The 23,843-nt window shown below is 43.2% G+C and overlaps 1 protein-coding gene across 5 annotated transcripts in view; it reads left to right on the top strand.

Annotated features, from left to right (window-relative positions):
- Positions 1-23,843, top strand: part of KCND3 (potassium voltage-gated channel subfamily D member 3) — a 133,059-nt gene that overhangs the window by 102,811 nt on the left and 6,405 nt on the right. For 3 of the 5 annotated variants that reach the window (XM_056361688.1, XM_056361689.1, XM_056361690.1), the window contains exons 4-7: positions 10,966-11,067; positions 17,949-18,041; positions 20,788-20,844; positions 21,773-22,020. In XM_056361688.1, the coding sequence (XP_056217663.1) occupies positions 10,966-11,067; positions 17,949-18,041; positions 20,788-20,844; positions 21,773-22,020 (500 nt within the window). Of the gene's footprint in view, positions 1-10,965; positions 11,068-17,948; positions 18,042-20,787; positions 20,845-21,772; positions 22,026-23,843 lie in introns of all 5 variants that reach the window. The other 2 variants (XM_056361693.1, XM_056361692.1) reach the window with 2 other exon arrangements.

The following is a 23,843-nucleotide window of genomic DNA, read 5'->3' as shown; positions in this document are numbered from 1 at the left end:
GGAAGAAAGGAATGAAGGGGCAAGGAAGAAGCCGTATCTTTTCAGATGGAAGTCAGCGAGAGGAAGTAGATGGAGAAAGGTTATTCCAGAGAGCGAGAACTACTCATGAGATGGTTGCACACAAGCAGCTATGACTGTGCAGACTGATGAAGATGTAACTATGGAAATGCTTAAAAGGGGCTTAAGCCAAAAGGAAGGAAGACTAAGGACACAAATGTCTTTCTGCCTGTTCCGTAAGAGGCACATTAGAAACAGCCTGTTCCAGACCCAGCCGTTACTCCCAGAGGCACAGAAAACAGGACTGCAGTCAGCAGAGTGGATGAAGAGGGAAGATGGTGATGAAGAGAATGCTTAATACTAATTTATGTCACCATTGTACCCATGAGAAAGACAGCCCACACACCTGTCAATAATGAGGCCATTATAATAATTGATTTGCTACAGAGCAGGGGAGTCAGCTTTGAAATGTTCTGTTTTTCAGCTGACACCCTAGATTTTGGAGGTGGGTTACTGAACTTCAGAGCGTGGAACAGAACGGCCAGAAAAAGCGACATGAACAAAGCTGTGAGCTGTCTAAGGAGAGCTCAGCAACAGAACATGACTCAGTTCCCAGCAGGGGATGGGGTTGGGAACTTAAGGAGAGAGAAAAACAATAAGGTTAAAACTGGAGCTGGCTGACATTTAAAAAACATGGGTTTTTTCAACCACAATGAATCTGTGTGGAATATGGTTTTGTTGTTGTTGTTGATATTTAGCAGTTTTTGACAGGGGAAAAAAGCTTTTTTAATTTATTTTTTTATTTAGAGATATTTCATTTTTGCTAGCGTAGCTACCTCTTTCTCTTCCTCCTCTTGTTTCCTGTTTGTCACATCCCCTAATATAGTTCGGGGGGGGGGTGGCGGGGAACAACAAACAAAAACAAACCAGCCAACCAACCAGGAACCCTTCCTCTTCTCTTCTTATCATCCAGGAGAGCAAAATGGCATTTTCCATCAGCTCAGCTAGTTCAAATTCCCCAAGTCCCCAGCTGCAGAAGACAAATAGGTATCTTCTCCAAAAGGAAGGACTGAAATCAGTGCACTACAGCTTATAGGCTCAGCCTCCAAAGCAAGCCCATACGTCTAAGTATTAAGCCTGTGGTCAATAGTGGCCCAATGCCCAGCTGAAATTACTTCCACACATATTCAGAAGCCACTCCATGTTTGCTGGCTGCTTTGAGGCCCTTTCACATCATGTCTCAGTCATAACCAGGTAACAGCCTGCCACGCGCAAGAACCTGACTAATCCATCCTTAGGGTCTCTCCTTGGCCACCTCACCAAAAAAGTGTCCCCGTTCCCCACCTGTGGGAAGCCCAGGTTGTACGTGGCTGCCTCTGCCCAGATGGCTCCGTTATGTAGCACAGTTGGTAGGATTTGTAGTGGCTAATGTTGCCCACTTCATCCCAGATGTCTAAATAAATGCAAGCTGAGATTGCCTCGTCAAGGGGACCTGCATGCAAAACGTTCAGCCAGAAAATGTTGGGAAGCCCTATCCCACTTTGGAACTGGGTTCTAGCGATGAGATTCTTTGCTGTTACCTTTATTAACTACTTATTTTACCATTCTGCCGAAGTAATGCAGAATCAAGTCAGCTGGGTGCAGTTTAGCTCCTGTGCAGTTCCCAGGCTACATAATACAGCTCAAACACCCCTGCACCAACTGCAATATATAGTTATGTCTGGATTAATGGGTACAGGTATGTCCACTGGGTCAGGAAAAGACATAACTAAGTGGGTGTGAATGGTTGTAAAGCTTATTGTGGTTACTAACTTGTACCATGACAGCGATAAGCAGATGAAGAACATTTGTCACTTACGCATGTGGTGCTGGGATGGCAATACAGGTTCCCAGTCCTCTGATCACATATGTCAGGTAGATGGGAACACTGCAGTCTACCAGCGCATCTCTCAAGGGCCACTGCCGAACTTCCCTGCTGACACGTTACCAAATGTCTTACACAGCCCAACTTGAAAAGTCGTAGAATCTCATTACTCTACTCCTCCCACTCCACCCAGCAGCAGTGGCCTGCAAAGTCTGACTCAGAAGAAGCCTTTGTTGTTTGAAGGTCATGAAAATCCCATCAAACAGTAACTGCTGGCAACTTCACATCAGGTGATCAGTTAAGCATCACATCAGGCTCTAAACCAGCATGAGGCCGGCCCTCTCCCGGCTTGAGCAGGAGCCTGCCATCCTCTTATCTTCCCACTACAGCCAGTCTCACTGTTTTCACAAAATCTGATGCTGCAAGGAGCATCACCCTTCCATACTTCCCTCCCTGTGACTCAGGTTTTTTCATGCATAAAACTGGGATAAATGCACTCCTCCTCCTGGCTTGGTGGATTCTTGCAGAGTTAGCTCACGTACGTGTACAAGGTCATAAGTGAAACCATCTTACGATATTACTCATACCCAGGATTTTTAATTTATCTGTCTGAGCTTCTGCACTAGCAATTCTTGCTGACTCACCAAACAAGGCCACAGAAAAGACAGCACGTGCTTTCCCGACCAGCCACAGGTAGCCAGCGGAGCAACAGCAAATGCTGGCAGAGAATGGCTCACAAGCAGGCAAAGGCATCAAAAGCATGCATAAAACTTGCAGATAATTATCAAGAAAATATCTATATGGGGAAACCACAGTCTGCCTGCGAGTACTATGCGGGAAGAAAAAGCAGTTCAATCCAGCAGACAAATTGCTCCATAGGAAATAGTTCCTCATTTCTCCTCTTTGTCACAGTACAGCAGAACTCCTCTGTTTACTATGCAGACCGCTGCCCGACGGTAATTCCAGCCACCTGTTCTCCATGTACATGCAGCCATTTAGACCGAACTCAGCATTAACTCCAAACAAATACAATAACAAAGAGCAATTCTACACATTGTCCACAAGCTCCGGTATCCAGGTGCCAGTGCATTTCTGTCCACATATGAAGCATCAGCTTTGTTAGTGATTGAGTCAGGACAATTAGGAGCCATTCTAGTAGGAACGTGCAGCGATGCTGGAATGCACAAACAAGGGCCAGAGCAGTGCGTAGCCATGACAATTCCGCAGCTTTCTGCTGACAAGCCGGGAGCGCTCCAGCGCCCAGGACGGCACGCCAGGCAGGCTTCTCCCTCTGCATCTGCCAAATCAAGGCACGCAGCCAACGTGTTGTGGCTGTCACTGTAAGGACGCGAGCTGAGACACACATTCTTTTAAGAGTCTTCACTCATCACATAGGACCATGGGATGAGTTTGTGACAGAATTTTTCCCCAGAAGACTAACGCAAGAGGTTTGTCCCCAGAGACACCCAAAGCAAGAGGAACAAGTAGGAGCAGCTTCAGTAAGAAAGCTAATTGCACCACACAGCAACTTTATTGTCATCTGACGACTTCTGAGCAATTTTCGTGTGCCAGGAAGCAACGCTTCCCTCAATTAATGCCAAAAGCTCATAGCGCAGAGAAGTGGGATGGAGCAGAGCTCCTGGCCCTACCCCACCTGGAGCAACAGCGTTGCCCACACTCACGCTTAACTCCGCTCACTCCCCTTGCTGTCGGTGGGTACCTGCCCATCGGAGACAGCACATACTCTGCCAGCGAGCCGGCAACGAGGCAGGAAAACAGCCCCACTGTCATCTTTTCTCCTTGGACTTCATTCCATGGGGGAGAACGAAGGTCACCAGTTTTACAAATTTACTTATTTTTTCTCGAGTTTCATACAAAGGTTTTATGGTCATCATCCGCCCTCTGTGTTTTCACCATTTTCCCAGGGAAGGTGTGAGCAGCACTATGTGAAGCAATTACCTTCATTTTCTGTAGCTAACCACAGGCCTCCACACCATTAATTAGTGTTCATATATCAGCTCTACTAAGTTGGCATGTGACAGTAGATCAAATTCTGTTAATTTCTCCATCCCCTAAATACTTCATAGCTATTAATTAGGGGTGTGAGCTGTGTGAAAGGTGTTATAAAAGTAAGATCTGGAAACACAGACAGACAGATAAATCACAAGCAGACAGATGCTCATCACACTTTGCTTTCAGTGAAACATAGAACATTATTTTAGAATAATGGAGAACAGCAACCCCTGTTAGTGATGCAGAAAAACATGTAGCTCTTTTCTTAGGAAGACGCTTATTAATACATTTCTAGACAAATTCTGACACCCTAGTTTATATACTTCACCTCTAACTCTAACAAACTATATCAGATTCCCGCTACAACTGGTATGGCACCTCTTTGACCATGTATCCCTGGAGCAATTTTGACCCAAGCTCTAGAATCTCTTACAGCATCAAGAATATGAAGGGTATGTAGGAATTCTATGCATTATTATTTCAAGAGGCAAACTGAATAAGTGAAGAGAGCTAGCTTTGTCAGTCAGCTGGACTAGTAGTGTGGGAACTTCAGCACAGAGGAAACTTTACATTTCAGCCAAGATTCAGTATAAGATATTTCAATCAAGGAAAAACTGTCCCTAAGGTCAGTTCTTAAGAGATCAAGGTCTGACTGTAACCCTTACTGGGTGGATGGATAACTAAAAAAAAAAAGGTATTCAAAATAAGCAGGACATCTACAGAGGATAAAAATACGAACTGGCCTCCAAGAAAGCTTACTTCTTAAATGTCAAGTAAAGGAATAAAGCGGGAATTGTCAAACTCTACAAAAAGTGAAGTTTATTCTTTTCTTTCCTGTAGAATGCAGCAAACACCAGAAAGGGAATGGTCCATGTAAAAAGAAAATGTCAATACAATGACAGCTGAGTAAAATTGGCAATAAATACAAGCAGGCTGGAAATCAGAAGAAATTTTCTAAATAGAAGAATGAAGTTCTAAAATAAATGCCCAGTAGGAGTAAGAGCTTCACTAAGTTTAAGCCAGAGCTTGCTAAGTTCAAGATGAAAATGTACAAAGGGAAGTTTGCAATAAGAGGGGACAGGTCTCAGTGCCCCGAGGGCTTCCTGATCATCCTGCATTTCTCTCTGCAAGTTTGCATATTACGACACCTTTTTCAAAGTTCTGTGTTTAATCAGCCAGGATATCTATGACTAGTAGAGAAGCCGAGATCCATTAAACTCCATATTCTGTGCATTGTTCTATAAATAGATCGAACATCATGTTCTTCAGTGTTGGAAAAGATTAAACGATATAGTGCATTTGAAATGATGTTCTGTTGCTTTAATGGTGCCAAGGGTAAGGTAGGATTAAAAGGAGAGCCACAGAGGAGGGGAGGGGAATCTTTCATCTCTGGAAAGTAATGAAGAGGCCCAAAATAAGATCAAGGTCTGACTGTAAGTGGTTCTATCAAACTATATAGGAATATAATGAGTTCTACGCTACCTAATTTCCATATGCAGCTCTAAAACATCTTCCCCAAAGCAAAAATGACAGAATATTTAAACTTGGTTCAAAAGATGTTTAATGTAAAGACTTGAGAGGAAGGAAAGTCCAAATATTCATCCTTTGTTTTTTAGGAAAAACAGGTTAAAATGAAAGAAAGATGATCTACAGAAACTAACTTTCCTAACACTGTTGTAATGCTGCTGCCTGCCTATTACAATAGCCAGATGGAACCACGGCTAGCAGAATAACAACTAGTACTTATTATATGGGCCATTTGCTTTTCAAACAGCCATTATTTCACTCGGCATTCAAACACATGTAATAACCCTGTGTCCTAATTTGGCAGTCCAGCCTGTTTCCAGGCTTTGTTAAAGATGGCATATCAGCTTGCCAGAGCCATAAGTAGGACAGATGATCAGTGTTGCCTGATTATTTTGAGGAAAGCACTCCACAGACAGTAGAATCATTTAATATCTTGTCCAGTCTATTATTTTTAAGTGCTTTTTCAAAATGAAGACTTTTCCATTTTCTGCTTGGCAAGGAAAAACCACCACAATAGGCCAGGGAGCTAAGCTACTTTCCACCAGATGAAGGTTTCATCCATTCCCTTTACAAGTTACATATGTGCACAGAGTTCCCACTCAGAAGTACAAACCAAAGTCTTTGTTGAATTCCTTTCTGAATTTTATGCTAAAATTAGTCAAAGGTACCACAGATAGCTTTTGGAAGGTGAGAACATAACTACAAGAAAATACTTTTTTGTCATTCCATACTCTAAGCCCTGTTGTTAATTCTGCAGAAACTCCTGTTTAACTGTACAATCTGCTTGTTATCTTTTTTATATCCTAAGATCAACCATGTTCTTTCCATCTAGAATTTAAGTTCAGACCCAAACTAGCAACAGATGTAGACAAATGCAAAAAAAGTCAAGTGCTTACTGCAAGGCTGTGACACCTCATCTTGGAAATAAAAACCAGATCAAAAGTATTCTGTTGATTACTTTTGAGAACAGTTTCATTTCAGCCTTAAAAGACCAGTGACGTACACCCACTGGAATCACTGCAGCACTCATCAATAGTCTACTCGTATTCAAACTACTAGTTTAAGAATTAAAATGTGAAGCACTGTCAATTAACTAGCGTAGCTGCATTTTCTGCCAGAAATGCTCTTAGTGTGGTTGTAGCAGATAAAGTTAGATAGGATATGGACTGGAGCACCTCTTGTATGAGGAAAGGCTGAGAGAGTTGGGACTGTATAGCCTAAGGAAGAGAAGGCTTGGAGGGGTCTTACTCACATATATAAATACCTGAAGGGAGGGTGAAAAGCAGGCAGAGCCAGGCTCTTTTCGGTGGTGCCCAGTGACAGGACCAGAGGTGATGAGCACAAACTGAAACACAGAAGGCTCCGTTTGAACATCAGGAAGTGCTTTTTCAGTGCAACGGCGACAAAGCACTGGCACAGGTTGCCCAGGGAGGTTGTGAGGTTTCCATCCTTGCAGATATTCAAAAGCCATCTGGACACAGTCCTGGGTAACTAGGTCTAGGTGGCCCTGCTTGAGCAGGAGGGTTGGACCAGATGACCTACTAGATGACCTCCAGAGGTCACTTCCAACCTCAACTGCTCCGTGAAGGATAACACTAATAACGGCTCCAGTCCAAAGAGGGAGCAGGAGCGGATATAGGACCCGCACCCATAGTACCTGACATACGTGTACTCCAGTCATCTCCTTGCTCAAGTACAGAAGATCTGGAAAGCTGAAGTTGTCTGGCAAATACAAAATTATGTCATAGGGTTGTAACTTAATAGTTTATTATACCACATAAATCAAGAGTGAACATTATCTCCATAAGAACTAGATGAAAATCATTAATAAATAATAATTAGCTGTTTCCTGGGCCTGCCATCTGGTAAGCATTTTTCCTAGCCAGCAACTCCTGCTCCTTGCACTTCTCCAAAGCAGCTAAAAGATGAAGACAGGCTATTTGTTCTCCTTTGTCAGACCCTTTGGGAAATGTAGATACCCAGAATGCCGACAGCCACTTCAATCATCCTCCCCACCATACCTCAGCACTCCACGTGCACAGGGCTTCACTGCCCTTCCTGCTTATTCCGAGCCTCCAGTTTCTTAAAAAGCAGCAAGGAGCCAGAAGTTATTGAGCCCTGCCTTCCATCCTGCTCTCAGAAACACGTGGGCTCCTAGATAACCAAATTAATCATTCTAACCTGTAAGTGGCTGTCATTAGTATTATTATTTTCATCATATAAATTATGTTCCAGATTAGGTCATATGCATTTTGAGATCCTGTGGTTTCCTAGCAACTCCTCTTACCACTCTACATGCAGACACAGTGTGCCGTTTTCTTTTCCTTTTTTAGACTCTCCGTGCAGGGGTTATATTCAGTAACAGTGATCTCAGGCCTGGCCCTAATGACCTTTAGTCTGTCACATTTGTGGGATAAGATGCAGAAGACAGCTATCCCCCCACCACCACCCCCAAAAGACATTTGCAGCAGATGGCCAGAAAAACCACGGTCCTCCAATTGTCTGTCTGCTGTCCTGCAGACTGGAGGACTGAGCTCTGCAGGACAGGGGTGACAAAAACATACCCGCACGTATTTAATAACGGCAGAGTTTGGAAGACCCCATCAGCCTAATTCTCTAGGTTTCTGACAGTGAAATATGGGACAGTACATACTACAGTTCCCTGCAAAATACTGCTGCTTCGAAGCTTGCATGGGGTCCCCCCAGTTGAAGGCTTGTGATTCTGTAATTTGCTCCTCTCGTGCTCTGCCAAAGCATGCCCCCGCAGCCTGGCAAGCCAGACCGATACGCTCCAACAGATCACACAAACCTCCTCCAAGAGATCACACAAAGCTCCTCTCAAACACCCAGCTTTTACCTGCTTCCACACTGCAACCCAAGTCTTAACACTGCTGCCAGGTGCCCTTCATGCCCTCATCCCACTTTGCCCAGTCACATAAACCAGTGTCGAACCTGCTGCAGATGCCGAGGGGAGCACTTTGCTGCACTTAAACCCTTTGTTACTGTCAGGCACGACGGAAGTGCTGCATCCCACGTAAACATAGAGCATGAACCTAAGTATCATGTAAAGCCTGTGCCACTTGGTAAGATGTGCTTTCCAAATAATGCACATTTACACACAGACTTTCACCTAAAAACATGAACTATGGTTTTAAGAGTTTCTAGTCCAACAGGGGAAACCGTCTGGAAGGCCAAACCAATTTTAGCAACCAATTTTAATTAACTTCTCTAGCTGAGTTAATCAAGATATCTACCAAATTTAATCATGATGGGGGCACAGAGTTAGGCGATGTAAGTATCCTAGGCAGTCTTTTGTGTAAGGAGAATAGGATTAACTTCTGTCCTGCCCCACTGACATTTTTTAAAATAACAACGTCTGTTCCAAACTACAAAAGCTACAGGGCTTAATTATTTAGACAGCTAGTGGCCCTGTTTCAAAGAAGAAAAGAGAACAGACCTCAGAAACGAACCATCTTCAGTCCATGTGGAGTACAACTATTAATATTTGATCCCCTGCTAGCCTGGAGGCAAAGGGAATAATGTTCATTACAAGAGCCTAGGACTGAATCCACTTCAACAACTAACTGAACTGAAGAGGAGGATGAAACCTTTCCTACTATAGGTGTGATGAGTTGGGGGACTCTGGCAACTCCTTCAGCAAAGGAGCTGATACGTTGTCCAGCCCACAAAGAAATGCAAGTCGTCTGTGCTTGCCATCGCTGGATCCAGTATCCAGGCCTGATCACGGAAGAGATAAGATCATTGCAAAAAGTAAGGAAAAGAGACACAAATGCATACACCTGCACATAGGAGAAATAATTCAATGGAAATGTAATCAGCAGGAACAGAGAGACAATGCCATGTAACCAGGAAAGGGAATATCCTTCAGTCCTTCGTCCCCTGCTCTCTCCCCCTAACTTATATTCAACAGTAGCAGTCTCTGCAGGCTTAGTTCCAGATTAGTCTCAGGCCAGTCTCATTCGGGGCCTAGAGCAACACAGCAGTTTGGGAAAGTCTTGAGAAAAACTAAAGAACCAATTCCATTTTCTTATTGTATCCTCAGTCTACGTCTTGCAAATACAACCCATGCCCCTTTCAGGGGGTGACCAGACAGCCCTGTGAGATACCCTGGCCCCACCAGAGAGTAAGCTCATCAGAGATTTCAGTCTCATATACTGACTTAGAGTTTTAACGCTGAAATGGGACAACGAAATCTAGGTGAAGTATAGAAAAGAAAGTCAATTTTGGATGTCCCCGTTTTGGGGTATCAAAAGAAGACCTATTTTTCAGACTGGTCATAGTTTGTGTCACCCAATTAAAGCTTCAAACTAGTATCCTGTACATGTCTTTGCCTGAGCAATTGTCTGCTTAAGCACAAGCTCTTAAGGTCAAACAAGTATTTCAAATACTGAGGGCCAGAGTCACTCACGCATGTACAGTAATAGAGCTCCTGGAATTATTACACTCTCTAGACCCACTGCAGACATTTGCCTCTTGGCTTTACTCTTCCTACAGCGCATACCCATTAGCACCTCTAATTAGAAAGGAAAATCACGAGTTCCATGTTATTTAAAAGATTATGCAGCATTTTAAACTACAGCACAATGTAATTATTTTATAATAGCCACAGCTATTTCATGTATTTACTTTTAATGGTGTTTGAGTCATAAATGAACAGTAGAAAAAGTCAAATCAGCATTTGACAGAGAAGCAGGCAACAATTGAAAGGAGAAACTGAAATGCTAAAAACTGTGTGACCAAAAAAAGAAGAGGGCCTTACTAGTTTTTCTTCTTCACTTTATTCTGGGCTGGTTTTTATCATCTAAGTTGTCCCCCTGGAGGTCAGGAAGGTCAAGGATAAATAAAAGTGAGAAGAGTTGAATGTCTGTGTTGTTGCAGAGTGAATTCTGTCAGTTTGTCAAGAGATGCATATTTTGGGGCAGACTCTTATATTATCAGATATCAAATTTAATAAACGAGCACTGCCACTGCAGAGAACAGTCCACCATCACTGAGGCCCTGGGTGTCACTGTGCTAGCTGCAGTACAGGCAAAGCAAGTGACAACACAGATGTGGGAGCACACAGTTGAAAGACAGAGAATTAAACAACCAAACATGTTAGAGAGAAGGTGAGCCACGAAACCCACACGTGTGCAGAGCACATGCACACCACTAGATCACGTACAGCCATAGTGCCAGGAATATGTCCGAGACAAGTGCCTCTAGTTGCTGTGCATCTTGCCCTAAAAAAAAAATGATGACTATTAGCTTCTGAAAGGATACACAAATCTGCAGTACCCCATTTCTTATCTCTGGAAAGGCGATTAACACTCTGTGGCAGATTATGTGCTTCAGAGGTATGTACTCACCTGACTCCTGGAGACAGACCTGTGCCAGCTGTTCTCAACAGCACCTCGTCCTGTCTGCACAGCCCTTGTATTTCACCCCCAGGCTTTTTCAGGTAAAGTGAGAGGCTGAAATTTCCTTCCTCCTGGTACAGCCCGCACAGGACCCATTGCTCTGCATGCCAAGCTCTAACTTCAGCTTCTTTGCCTCCTTCACAGAAAGCCCGGCTCGCGAGGATTCGAGTGGCCAAAACAGGCAGCTCCAACGCTTACCTTCACAGCAAGCGCAACGGCCTCCTGAACGAAGCCCTCGAGCTGACAGTGAGTACAGAGACAGCATCTCCTTCCACGGAGTTTGAGACGTTCCCTACTCCCGCTCCTCTCCTTGAACTCCCTCCCCTTCTCTCTCCATTGCCACCAAATTGCTGGTTATCCAGCCTCACACACAGGACTGTGTTACACTGCAATTATGCTCTCGTGTACTGTATGTGCCATGTGGAGGGACAGCTGGAATCCAGCTGCAGGACCGGATGGGAGGAAAGAGCTTCCTCGGGTTCCTAGCCCGAGGAGGAGAGGATCTGGCCTTCCAGCAATGACCAGGTTCACAGCTCCCCCAAATCCCTCCGTGATGAAGCTGCCGGAGCTGTATTGATTTAGACAGCCCAGGCTCTGCACACACTGTAAATATCCACTCTCTTCCAACATATAGCTTTTAAAAAAAAAAAAAAAAAAAAAATCTCTCACCAACATGGACTATCTGATCACGCCCAATAGGACCAGAAAACATTCCCAAGCTCCTGTTTCAGGCAGTTCAGTAGTGGGTTTATTTTTAACAGAAAGGCCTCTGGAGGCTAATACTAGCTATTCACAAGAAGAAAAGTTTTAAGTGCGTCAGATTGCTCAGCAGAATCAGCGAAAATGAGAGGAGGTTATTACATTAAGCCTGATCAACACCAGTGCAGGTATTAGCACATTTCATGGATTTCATTTCAAATAAATCAGTCTTTCGTGCACGTGGGGAGCAAAGAGCGAGATGAAGAATGCTTAATTGAGCCACTAGAGCCGCCTAGCACTTGTTCATGCATCCTTACTTGGGGCCTAATCCTTAAAATGTATAATGTTTTCCCTGGCACACATCCTTGCATTTGTAAAATCAAAGCTGAAAAACCTTTTCAGCTCATGGTGAAAGCTGCTCCCCAGGACCTGAGCCTACTCCTATCCAAGTTCAGTGGGTAGAGGAAACAGGAAAACTGTGCAGCACCATATTTTGCATGTGGGATGCTACTCAGTGCAGACTGGGATAGAGGAATGTAGCCCTTTACAACTGCAATATTTTTTAAACTGATTCTGCAAAAGCACCTCACATGAAGTACAGATTTGGAAGGTAGGATGCCCAGATCAGTTTCTGTATTCCCCTCCAAAACAAGTCTGATCCTTCCGACTACACATCTAACATTCTCTCCTGCTCTGCAAATGGCAGCAACACTCAGAAAATCTGTTTCTTGAACCATATGTTGCATTGAGCTGTTCAAGAAAGGGTTTTTTTAATCAAGAAGAGACCAGGTAGAATGATCACACCTAGTCCAGTGCCTTATCCCCATAAAGAAAAAGCTTAGGACTGGGATGCCAGGTCGACTGAGATTCTGCTGCTTCATTACCGAGGAATTTGACTATAAATTTAAAATTTCCTTTTGAGCTTCAGATTTCTAGTTTTTAAAAATGCCAGAAGAGCTTAGCAGGGACACTCAATTTGCACTTGATCTTCCAGCCTGTCATCCCAACAAGAATCTCCTCACTTCTCTTGTCAACCAAAACTGCCTGCCAAGACCACTCACAGAAGAGCAGCTGACGCACCAATGCTTAAGTCCAAAATTCATGAGCCTGAGAGAAATATTTGGCTGAACGGGTTCATTTCCTGGCAATTACCCAAAAATAAGTGGAAAAAGGGTCATTTTGTTGGCTACAATGCTACTGTAGACACAGGAAGGAAAACAATTATAAAGAGGTTCTAGAGGATCTTTTTAGCCATTAATAACTAAAATGATACATATATAGTAGCACCTAGTGCAGGTCTTCCCAAGCTTTTCTGGGTGCAACTTGCTTTCTGGCAGGTTTATAGCTCTAAATGCTAACATGGCTCCCACACAGCCCAGTAAGATCCACAAATCCTACTTTGAAAAGCACGGAATATTGTGTACATTTGTATTGCTACTTTATAAGAAAATATCCCCGTTCTAAGGAACGTCCTGTTGAAATAGTCAAAAGCAAAGTGTATGGGAAAGGAGGAATTACCATGCACCTGTGACATATGGGAATATAATTTACTAAAACAGTAACCTTGCCAAAGCCATGCCCGGCATCTCCATGACCACCAGGAAATGATCTCTGACTACCTGGGGACTAGCCACATACCAGAATCCAGAGCCAAGACATGTCTTTCCATCCACCGGTAGCGGCACTAATTAATTACAGAACTGCAGGACATCCTCTGTTGTAAAGGTATACATGACCATTTTAACTCCACAAGGCAAGATTTTGTGTCCTTTCATTTTATGGCAGGAGAACAAACTAGTCTTAAGAGCACAAAATGTGAATGACAGCATAGTCTAGCCAGCCAAATTTTCTAAGCTGTAAAAATACGAAGGAATGCGACTTCTGCAGTTGCTATGTTAGGGACCAAAATATTATCTACATACTGAGCATATCCGTCAGTCAAATTAGTATCAAACTGCTTCACTGGTCAGGTACACATCCCATTTTGATACCTTGCCCAGGCCTCATGCTAACTTTAATGGACTTCACGTGGCCAGATTGCCATAGGGCTGGTTTGCTACCCAGTGGTAATTCCAACAGCAATTATTATATGGCCATGACTAGATATTATCGCTTTCATCATTAGCAATCACACAGTGCTGTGATCAATGTATAATTGGTTTACAAGTGCCCAGCAGATTGCCCTGCAGTCTGACGCCTTGAGGGTTTACCCAAGGAAAACAACTGCCCCAGAATGTATCCTGGCTGCGGCTCTGCAGTCAAACTAATAAACTGGGAAATAAGGACTGTTCAAGATTCCGGAACATGTGCCAGAATGCCCTTTCATTAGCACCAGAACAAATACACTGCCACCATCTTTCAAGAGAACAGCACGTCTCCAGGCTGTAGCCTTGTATCAAAGTAAAGAAAAAGCGAAGAGGATTCATCCAAGGACAGCAGCAGGAAGGAGTTCTGCTCCCAGCAAGAATACAGACTCTTGCTTCAGAAACATGTGGATTTGTGGCATTTTGCATTTGCCATCTAGACAGAAAGTACTCAGACCGTTTTCTTCTCATTTAGAGAGATTCTTAGTGGGCTTTATGTCAGAAGTGCTCAATGGATGGTGAGCTTCTTCCCATGGCAGCAGCCTACATATCCTCTTAGTGTTAATCTCCTTGTACAGCTAGCTGAAATTCCCTTTTAGCTAAAATGCTAGGAGGCGTATATCCCAGGAACAGTAGGTTGTGAGGTCTTCTGCCTTTTCACAAGCAGAATCTGCTTAGCCATAGATAAGTGTTACAGCCATTCTCATGGGAAGGGACAGCCTAACCACTGAACCAGTTCAGCTCAGTTCACCAGTGTCCAATTTTATGTGCTGAAGCATTAAGTAGAAGAGGTAAAGTGGAAGTATTTTGAATTTCAGAACTGACACTACAGTGTGTTTCAGTCTCCCTCCAAGCAACCAGCAGTTCACTGAATGTCTTCCAAGAACAATCTGAATGGTAGCTGGCATCAAACCTTTGCAAAACTGGCATCCCAGCTCAAAAAGCAAACCCTCTCCTCCCCCCCCACCAGGATTTTCATTACAGACAGACTCTTCTAATGAAGCCACAGATTTTGTTTGCCTGCTGTAACGTAGGTACCACTGATACAATCTCTATAGGTACCGTTCCTCAACAGTACTACCAAAATGCCAAGCGTTTGTGTGATGATGGTACTCTCACTGTCCTAGGGCAGTACCTCCTGCAGATCTCATTCCGGATTTGCATGCTAGGATGTTCTCAGTGGTTGCATACTCTTTTGTTTCTGAAAACACCGAGCTGACTGAAGAAAAAGGGGAAGGAAGATAAGGTACAAGTCATACTCACTGATGCTACACTTTATTCCTGGTCACTGCCATCCCTTGATCCATTTCCACCAGCGGCAAGCCCAGCCTGGTGATGGAAGGCAGAGGGAGAGACTGAGCCGTGCTGCCAAAATTTAACAATTGCCTTCGGTCTTCTGCCAGAGGTATGAAAGCTCTATCTTTGCTTTCAGATTCCATTTAGATCTCCTCTCGAGCAAATGCTCATAAAAAGATACTGTTTGCAATATGTGCTCTTTCTCTCTCCTTTTCCAGTGTTTTAGTGCAGCATCGTATCTGCTTTAGGGCTTGCAAGGACCTCCATGGGAAATATTCCAACACAGACTTCAGCAGAGTCAGTAATCTCAGCAGGGTACGAACAGGACCTGCTTGATGTGTTAGCTCACCAGGAGGATTGTTAATAAGAAAAATTGAACTGATTTTTTTTAGGTCACTTCTAAAAATACTTCCGGGATTGCTCATCTTCCAAAACAATGGCAACAAAAAAATCCATAACCTGCCTAAGATGCGTTCCCATAGGAATCTATTAATTCTGTGTACAGTAAGTCAGCTTTCTTAATGTACCATTTCAGCTATGTTTTGGCATCTGTCAGAGACAGAGTTACTCCTTCGCTTAAGGATCACAGAACCATCCTGAAAATGGCATCCAGAACACGCATTTGCAGTGACTCACTGGGACACAAGGGTGCATTTAAAAGCAATGCTTTAAGCACAGTTGAATTTGACCCCCTTGAGAGCAACAGACAACATCTTGGCACTTCTGCCAAGATGTTCTGCTGTGTCTTCCGTCCCACTCATTTTCTCTCTTGAACAGTTAGATACTACTGTTTCATGTCTAAGCAGAGATTCAAGCTGTACACATCAATATCCAACTTTCAGATTTAGCCATTAGAGAAGACACCAGGCACCCCTTACTTATGGAGCACAGGGAAACATTTTACAACACCTAATTGCTATTTTAACGCACATAATTGTCTTTGAAATGCTAGTCATCAAAGACATGTGCATATTAATGTGTCATGAAATCACAGTGAATTTCAACATCATGAGCTTAAGCAGTAGTAGTAAGAGAACTTCCTTAACAACCCAGATCTTAAATCTGCCACCACAGAACACAGGAAGTAAGAAAAAGAATCCTGGCTCCAAATAGCAAAGAAAATCTCTAAACAACCCACTTTCATTGCTTCTTTTCCTTCCATTTCTGAGGTGGAGCCGATCATCGGATCATAGGGTAAAGCGACATGCTGTATTTTGAGGAATGTAAGCATCTGATTCACCGATACAGCACAGAAATCAAAAATACAGAGTACTGGACTTCCCCCACACACACCCAAGTTGACTAAATTGGCCTACTGCTGTTTTGATGAATGCTTGATGCCAAGCTTTCTGCATGAGCTAAATATTATATACTGAGCTCAAGCTCCTAACCTCTTATCCATTTCTATTTCAGCTGTTTCAAGCAGATCAAGCCCCTCAGCTTAACAAAAGCACACAGATTGGTCTGAGATCTGTAGCTTATCCTAACCACTAATAACACTGCAGTCTGAGCAGTCTCTTCCCCAAATCACCACACACACACACACCTGATGTAGAAGCTGAGAACAGACCAGCAAAAGTGCCCCAATAAGCCTTTCCAACCAGGAGTCTCTAAACAGACATGCCAAAAAGCAGCTCATCCCCCTCAACCCTTCTTCTGTTTCTAGAAGGGACCACTCCTTGTAATAGTTTTTCGACCTAAATACTCCCAGCCATACCCAATCCCTTCCCAGATGGCACAGGCTGCCTGCTTGACTCTATGCATACCCTACTCTCTGAATTAGCTTACAAATTTGTTCGCCACACTTCAGCAGTTTAAGTACGCAGGGGGAAAAAGGGGAAAGCTGGTCCCCAACTGTACAGTTGTTGCTGTACAAGTCAAGTATCTGTATCGTGGTCCCTTTGGCACAAGCTTGCCTTGTTCTGGTTTTGTGCTGTGACACACAGTGGAATCCTCCTGGTCAGTTTGCAGGACACCTGTGCACTGCATTACTAAAATATAAATCACAGTAAGCCTTTCTACAGAGTGAAAGCCGCAATCCATAAGAAACTAATGAAGATGGGACCTTCCTTCTCCTAGGGAACTGCTGTCACATTTCATGTGAACATAAATCCTTTGCCACTGCTGCCAAATGCTTCTTAATTTGAAGTATGCTTGAATGGGATGATTTATATAGATTAACTGTTACATACATAGCATCTGCCTGTTCCTCCCTTCTCCCTGTCTTTCAAAGAGGGCTTGGCCACAGGAGAGGTTACACACCTTAGTCTGCACCGAACCCAGTCCTCAGGACCTGCTATAAACTCCCCACCACTGAGTACACTGAGGCAGGGAAAGAGCAGCCCCCTTTTAATACACTGCAGGTACAAAGTATAGAGAACAACTGGCAACGTCCATGAAGAGGAGAGACAGAGCCAGGAGTCCTGACTCCACAAACAGCATTACAAGTCCAAAACACGAAGCCCAGGTTCACATTTTCTGATCGGGCATGTAGCTGTGACTCAGGAGGCTTTGGCAATAACACACACAAGTTCTAACAGCCCCAGTGCTGAGCAGCCCTGAAGGTCAGGCAGAGTCAGGCTTTCAGCTCAGCAAAAGCAAGACAGCTTGTGTTTTGCCTCCTAACAGAGACTAGAGTTCAGGGTACATCTGTTGGCATTCAAAGGTCATGCCAAGCTTAAAAGTCTGAATGGTTTTTTTTAAAAAAATAAAACAACACAAGTTCTTATTTTCCTACCTTCTGGATTCTGAGCCTTGATAGCATATCAACAGTACTTCCCAGGTTTCCTCCCCAGCTATGAAATGGCTAGAAACCCACTGGTTTTGAATGAAAGCTGAGTTCCCCACCTGAGTTTACAAGCCAAATCATTAAGAAAACAATGAGGTAACCTCGTAAGAGTCATGAGAAAAACCTGAGAGCTGGCAACACTGAAATTGTTCTCTTTATCCCTGTGAAAGCTAAAGCTGGAGGTTCTGTTTATTTTCATGGGTTTACACCTGGTTTGGGTTTTGGTGTCCCCCACCCCCCTTCTTTTTCTGGCTATTCAGGGATCCACTGAAGATGAACAGCACATGGCTAAAGGCACCTCCTTAATTGAAAGCCAACATCACCACCTGCTGCACTGCCTGGAAAAAACAACCGTAAGTAGCAACACAATCCTTTTCCATCTTAATAGGTCTTTGTGCCTGGCCCAGGTTTCCTATGGAAAAGCTGTGCACACAGTATGCTCTGAAGTGGCACTCAGTTAGACACACTCAGTAGACCTACGAACTACGCCAGGGGGGCTCATGCTAAAGCTCCAAAGAATATTCTGCAGTGGGTTACATGCACATCTATTTCATTGTCATCTTAACAACAACAAAACAAAACAAAAAAAAAAAAAAAGAGACTATGCACAGGGATAACGATGTGATTATCTGCTGCTCCACAGTCATCTACACCAGTAGAAAGTCAAAAGCAGGCTGCTTAGGCAAGTTCACTTGAATGCAAACAACTCTTCAGCATGGGGTTAGGGAAATCCTACAAACAAGGTTTATGTTAAGTTTAATTACTTCAGTGCTTTTGAAGGAGAAAAATGCATTTTTTTGAAAAGTGAATTTGTCTTGTGCTGTCAGTCACACATCATATATACTTGCTACTTGTGCTAATTAATAGTTAAAGGACAGTTCTGCTACTTTAAGAGGAGGAAGATGTCAGGCTGTCAGTGATTCCACACTACAACCTGGTCACCAGTGCCAACAGGCTGGAAAAAAATAACCTTTAGCCCTTTATATGGCACACAGCAGATGAACTCTCTTAATGGGTTTAAAGGTTGCACATATCTTTTTCTCACTGTAGTTCTGGTTACAAGAGCAGGTAATTTATCTTAAAGCCAGTCAAGCAGTTTCTATAAGATGACTCTTCTGTTTGCATCACACAAGGTGTTGGGAATGAGAATTTTATTTATCAATAGTAAGTGATTCTGTATGCAGAACTCTCTGGGAATGTTCCAGGTATTTGACACGTATGTTTTACTTCCAGGTATATGTAAAAGGTTCTGCAGTAAAGGAGCACATTATCTATACCATGATTCATTCTAGAAAGAATGAAGAGAGGTTAACACTTGAAATATTCATGCCTTTTTCTATCTGCATCCATCATCAAATGTACTTTTGATTTCTGACTTGTGAAAGCTTTCTTTTAGATAAATCACCTTCACTTCCATAGTTCAGCTTATGCTGGAATAACACCACTTAGGCTTCAGCGATACAATGGAAGAAGATGACTGATTAATTACAGTGACCTGCTGAGTACAGCTGGTTTATCACAAAGAGCTATAAAGGTCATCATTCCAAGGACAGTAAACTGATTCTTCCTGTATCAATGACTATTTAATTTATTTTATAAGACTCATCTTGTCTTTATTTCTAGCAATTTTGAATGTTACATAACAAGCAGATATTTCACAATCTGACTCTTCAGTTTAGAACTTTATGCTTAAAACCTTCACTACTATGACCCATATTTCACTTTAATTTGAAAACTTTAACAAATTGGCTGAAGCAAACAAAAGCTGACAATGCTGCCTCCAGGGTCTACCCTTGTAAGGCCCTGACTTTGTAAAGGCTTATAAAAATTCTGACCTCTGCACAGGGCAGATGAACATCTCTGGGAGCTGCATGAGTTGCTCTGTTGCTAATGAGCTGGGTAGGGTGCTGGCAGCAACGTGGCCAAAGCATATCCTAATTTGTGGATGTATTAGCCTTCCACACTAACCAAGCTAGATTGCCTCCAGCAAACAAACCTACTCAGACACCGAGTCTCAGTGGTTGAAAATGTTCCAAACGAAAAGAGTGGCAATAACAGTGATACTTTGAATTTTGATTAAAACCTAGATAGGAATCTGCACAATATTTAATGTGCTTTCCCCCACATTTTTCAGCCAGTTATTACCATGATGTAATTACCATCAAATCACATAGCAAATTTGGATCCTGGTCTGAAATTATGAATCAAAATAGTTCAATCAGCTTGTATGGAAATTCTGTAGTTCACATATCTATTAAAATACTATGCAACAGTTGTCCTCCCAAAAGTTTAAATCACAGTAAAGGAATTTTTGAACACTGAAGAGTCATTTCGTGACCAAGTTGCAGGAATGGAATGAGGAATGTACCGTGGTTGCAAACTTGTTTTAATGGGCAATTCACCTTTCCTTAAACGAGGCAGAAGGATTCTAAAAGTACACTTTATTGTCATGGTAGCTGTGGTCATCACTAGCATACAGGCTTACAATTGAATGGCTCACAAATCTGGTGTGTCATGGCAAAGTGACCCTAACGTACTTCTAGCTGCTGTAACAGAGATTACTTTGTCATGTTAACACAACAGGTGGAGTTTGTTCAAACAAAAGGAATTTTTTTTCTACTCCTTCCAACTCCCAGATTGAGTACGGACATTCACGTGCCATGTTTCCTCCAAATGCTGAGTGCGTTGAATCCATTCCTTCAATCCAAACCTTTCTTCTGAGTTTTCACAGAGTATGATCAAAACCCATATCCATTGGTGACCCAATGGCGATACAACTCCAATTTGTTACTTGCGAATCAGCAGCTGAAACTTTGTTTTCCTTTGCCTTGGGCTCTCAAAAGATCAAAGTATAAAGTTGGTACCAATTTTGTTCTATTTCCAAGAATATAATATTAAAAAGCTCAAGTCTGAGAAGGAAGGAACAAAGGGGTCTGATTCAGGCAAGGTTTGGTAAAGAGAAGGTCCCATTGCCCATTCAAACTTGAGCAAGCCGGCTGGAATGCTGAGGCAATAGATCTAATGCTGGGACTAAACTTCTGAATGCTGGAATGGACAATCAATTGTGTTTTTATCTTTTGTTGGCATGTTGTCCCGTAGGGATTGTCCTATCTTGTGGATGATCCCCTGTTATCTGTACGAACTTCCACCATCAAGGTATTTCCTTTTTAATTCAATCTTTTTTCTCTATGGTCTCTGTGACATGTCTGGAGAGTGTTTGCTTCCTTTCTCGCTCCTGGTCTTGTCCTTGGGAGCCTGTGCACGTGGCTCTTTTTGGCTATCCAGTGCTCTTGTTTCCTGTGAGAGTTGTTAGTTGTTCCAATGAAAACCGATGGCTGCCTTCACCATGGTTGACTGGATAAAGTATGTTCACTAGAACTACTTTGGTGTTCATATACACGCATATGAGTTCTTTCTTTCAGGATTTCTTGTTCCTTAGCACAAAAACTCTACCGATTCAGCTTTCTGATTTCCTTCCCCTATACACTTCCTACTCTCACCTGCCATGTTCATTTCCACTCAGCTAACAGCACCCAATGACCTGCAGGTATTCTTTGAACCCAATAGCCAATACAAGCAACATCCTGCCATTAAGTTATATGTCAAGATGGTCACTGAAAACACAATCCTGTCCCCAGGCACAAAGAAAAAGGAGCATGAATCTCCTCTTGGGTTTCATAACCATGTGGCATTGCAAACTTTTTGAAGCCACTTTAGAATCCAGACACAAAAATGAAAGGAAATTTGAACACAATATATTAACCATCTCAGCAAGGCAGCAAGCATAAGCAAGGCAGCATTAATAGATATGCTTGTGTCACTGCAACAGCATCTCTTATTCCCTTACTGATGCAGGAGAGCAAAACCTTCTCTTGGTTGCAGTGACTGAAAGGGCAGGATCATTTATTTTTAAGATCTGCCTAGTGCCAATCATTTCAGGCATGGAGGCAGAGAGCATCTTACACAGACAAGGGGCTGACACATCCCGCCAACCTAGCAAAAGGTGCTGTTGAAAACAAACTGCTGTTGGGCCAAAGCTGTCAGTGTCACCAGAGAGTAACGGCACTGTTTCTTCCCCTGCCAGAACCACGAGTTCATAGATGAGCAACTGTTCGAGCAGAACTGCATGGAGAGCTCAATGCAAAACTATCCTTCTTCTCGGAGCCCCTCCTTGTCCAGTCACCATGGACTGACCACCTCCTGCTGTTCTCGCCGTAACAAGAAGACCACTCACCTTCCCAACTCCAGTGTGCCAGCCACCCGCCTCCGGAGCATGCAGGAGCTCAGCACCATCCATATCCAGTGCAGTGAGCAGCCCTCGCTTACAACAAGGTACAGTAAGTAGGCTCTTGCTGCTAACTACTGCATGCAAACCTCTGAAGTCTGTTATCAAACTGGGTGTTCTTACAGGCCTGTTCTCCAGCCAGGGAGAGGGGTCTAGTGCTGGGAGCATCTTTGTTTCCCTCCTTCTAATGCCAACCCAAGGGAAGTGGCTCCTAGCTGTTCCAGGAAGAACCAAAGCTAGGCTCTAGTGCGGCTCTGCTCTGGCCAGACTGGACATAGAAGAATGAATTCCAGTTGACGGCTGCCTATGAAGTGCTAATCACACATGCAGGAGGCAGCAGGTCCCAGCTGTGAGCCTCTCACCAAAGCTGGCACGGGACTGCTTCACAGCCCACCTCCCAGACAGCCCAGTACTTCCAAGCCTTTACTGGCCAATCTGGTGTCCTGTAGAGAGCTGTATACACTGACATGGCCCACCAGGGACACACTGACTTCTCTGATTTTTGTTGTCCAAAAGTCTAAATTGCAACTGTAAGCATCAAGCATCACTGGGAAACAAATAAGGAGGAATTTCACAATGGTGTCTACCTAAAAAGCCTTTAGTGACACAGGTGAAGAAGTGTCTCTTAACAGAAAATTTTGACATTTTCATTTTATACGTAACTATAAGCTGAAAAAATAATTTCTTCACCATACTTTTCTTGCAAATACTAAATTACTTTCTAAATCCCCCTCAGCCCATTAAGCTTCTTGTGCACCGGGCTGGTTTTGAACTTACCATTCTTCTCCCCACTTCTAATAAAGGGATCTAGAAACTGAAATAAAGCTGCCTTTAGGGCGGCAAGTGACTACTTTGCGCCAGGGTGAAGTCAGAAGGGCATTTCAGAGAATGAATTATGAATAAATAAGCACAAAACCAGTCTCTAGCTATTGCAGTTTCAATATGACAATAGTTTAAACCAGCACCTGCAACAGTAATTCAGGGGAATGTCAACTATTCTGTCTATTTCAGCGGGTGCTAAATCAGATGCCAGTGACATTTTAAATGTCAACACTGGTGGTTATTTCACTTGCTTACCAAACTGTGTAAGAATAGAGAGAGAGAAAAAAAAGCTTTTAAGCTGTTTTCCATGTGGAATGCAACTAACTGGGTGTACTGGTTACCACTGGCAGAACAACCCAGTCCCTAAAACTGCCCCACTCTCAGCTCGTGACTGGGGCAACTGGGGAACAGAATGGGTTCTGGCCCGTTCTTGGGATGCTTGAGAGATCAACAAACATCCCCTTGGTGAGTCACTCTGAGATAACAACAGCAACAGCTTTCCAACTGGGAGCTTTACATTTTCAAAGGATGGCCTTGTGTTTAAAATGAACGTGTGTGGCTGGTAATAGCAGACTCCTGTAGCTGTGCAGATGCACAGCAATCAACCTATCATTTTCCCTCTGTAATTAATTATAGGATGCAATTGATGCAGATCTAATAAGAATGCTCCCAGCTGCCAGATCCTTGAAACTACTGCAGACAGACGAAAAAATAGAAAAGATCAAGGGACAGTGAATTTGAAAGAGGTATTTGAAATGCAAGGAAGACAACATACCTTTCTCAGAAAGAACTACCTGTGCTCTGAAAAGATGCAGTACACAGGACGGTATATTTAGATGTCCTCTTAATTAAACTAGAATTATGCAAGAATGAAATGGAAACAGAATGATTTGCCCTGTGAAAAGCAGTATCCTAACCAGGGGGAATATTACAAAAGCTTAGTGTAATCTGGGTAGAAATAAATGATGCCTTGCAGGAACTGGGAAGAACATTTAGATGGAGTCTTCTGAGTATTTCTGTGCCCTTAGTTCAGAGCAGTAAGATACTG

Source organism: Falco biarmicus, chromosome 16 (assembly GCF_023638135.1).
Source record: "Falco biarmicus isolate bFalBia1 chromosome 16, bFalBia1.pri, whole genome shotgun sequence".
NCBI classification, from domain to species: domain Eukaryota; kingdom Metazoa; phylum Chordata; class Aves; order Falconiformes; family Falconidae; genus Falco; species Falco biarmicus.
Note: the sequence above shows the minus strand (reverse complement) of the source record. Positions and strands in the feature narration are given on the sequence as shown.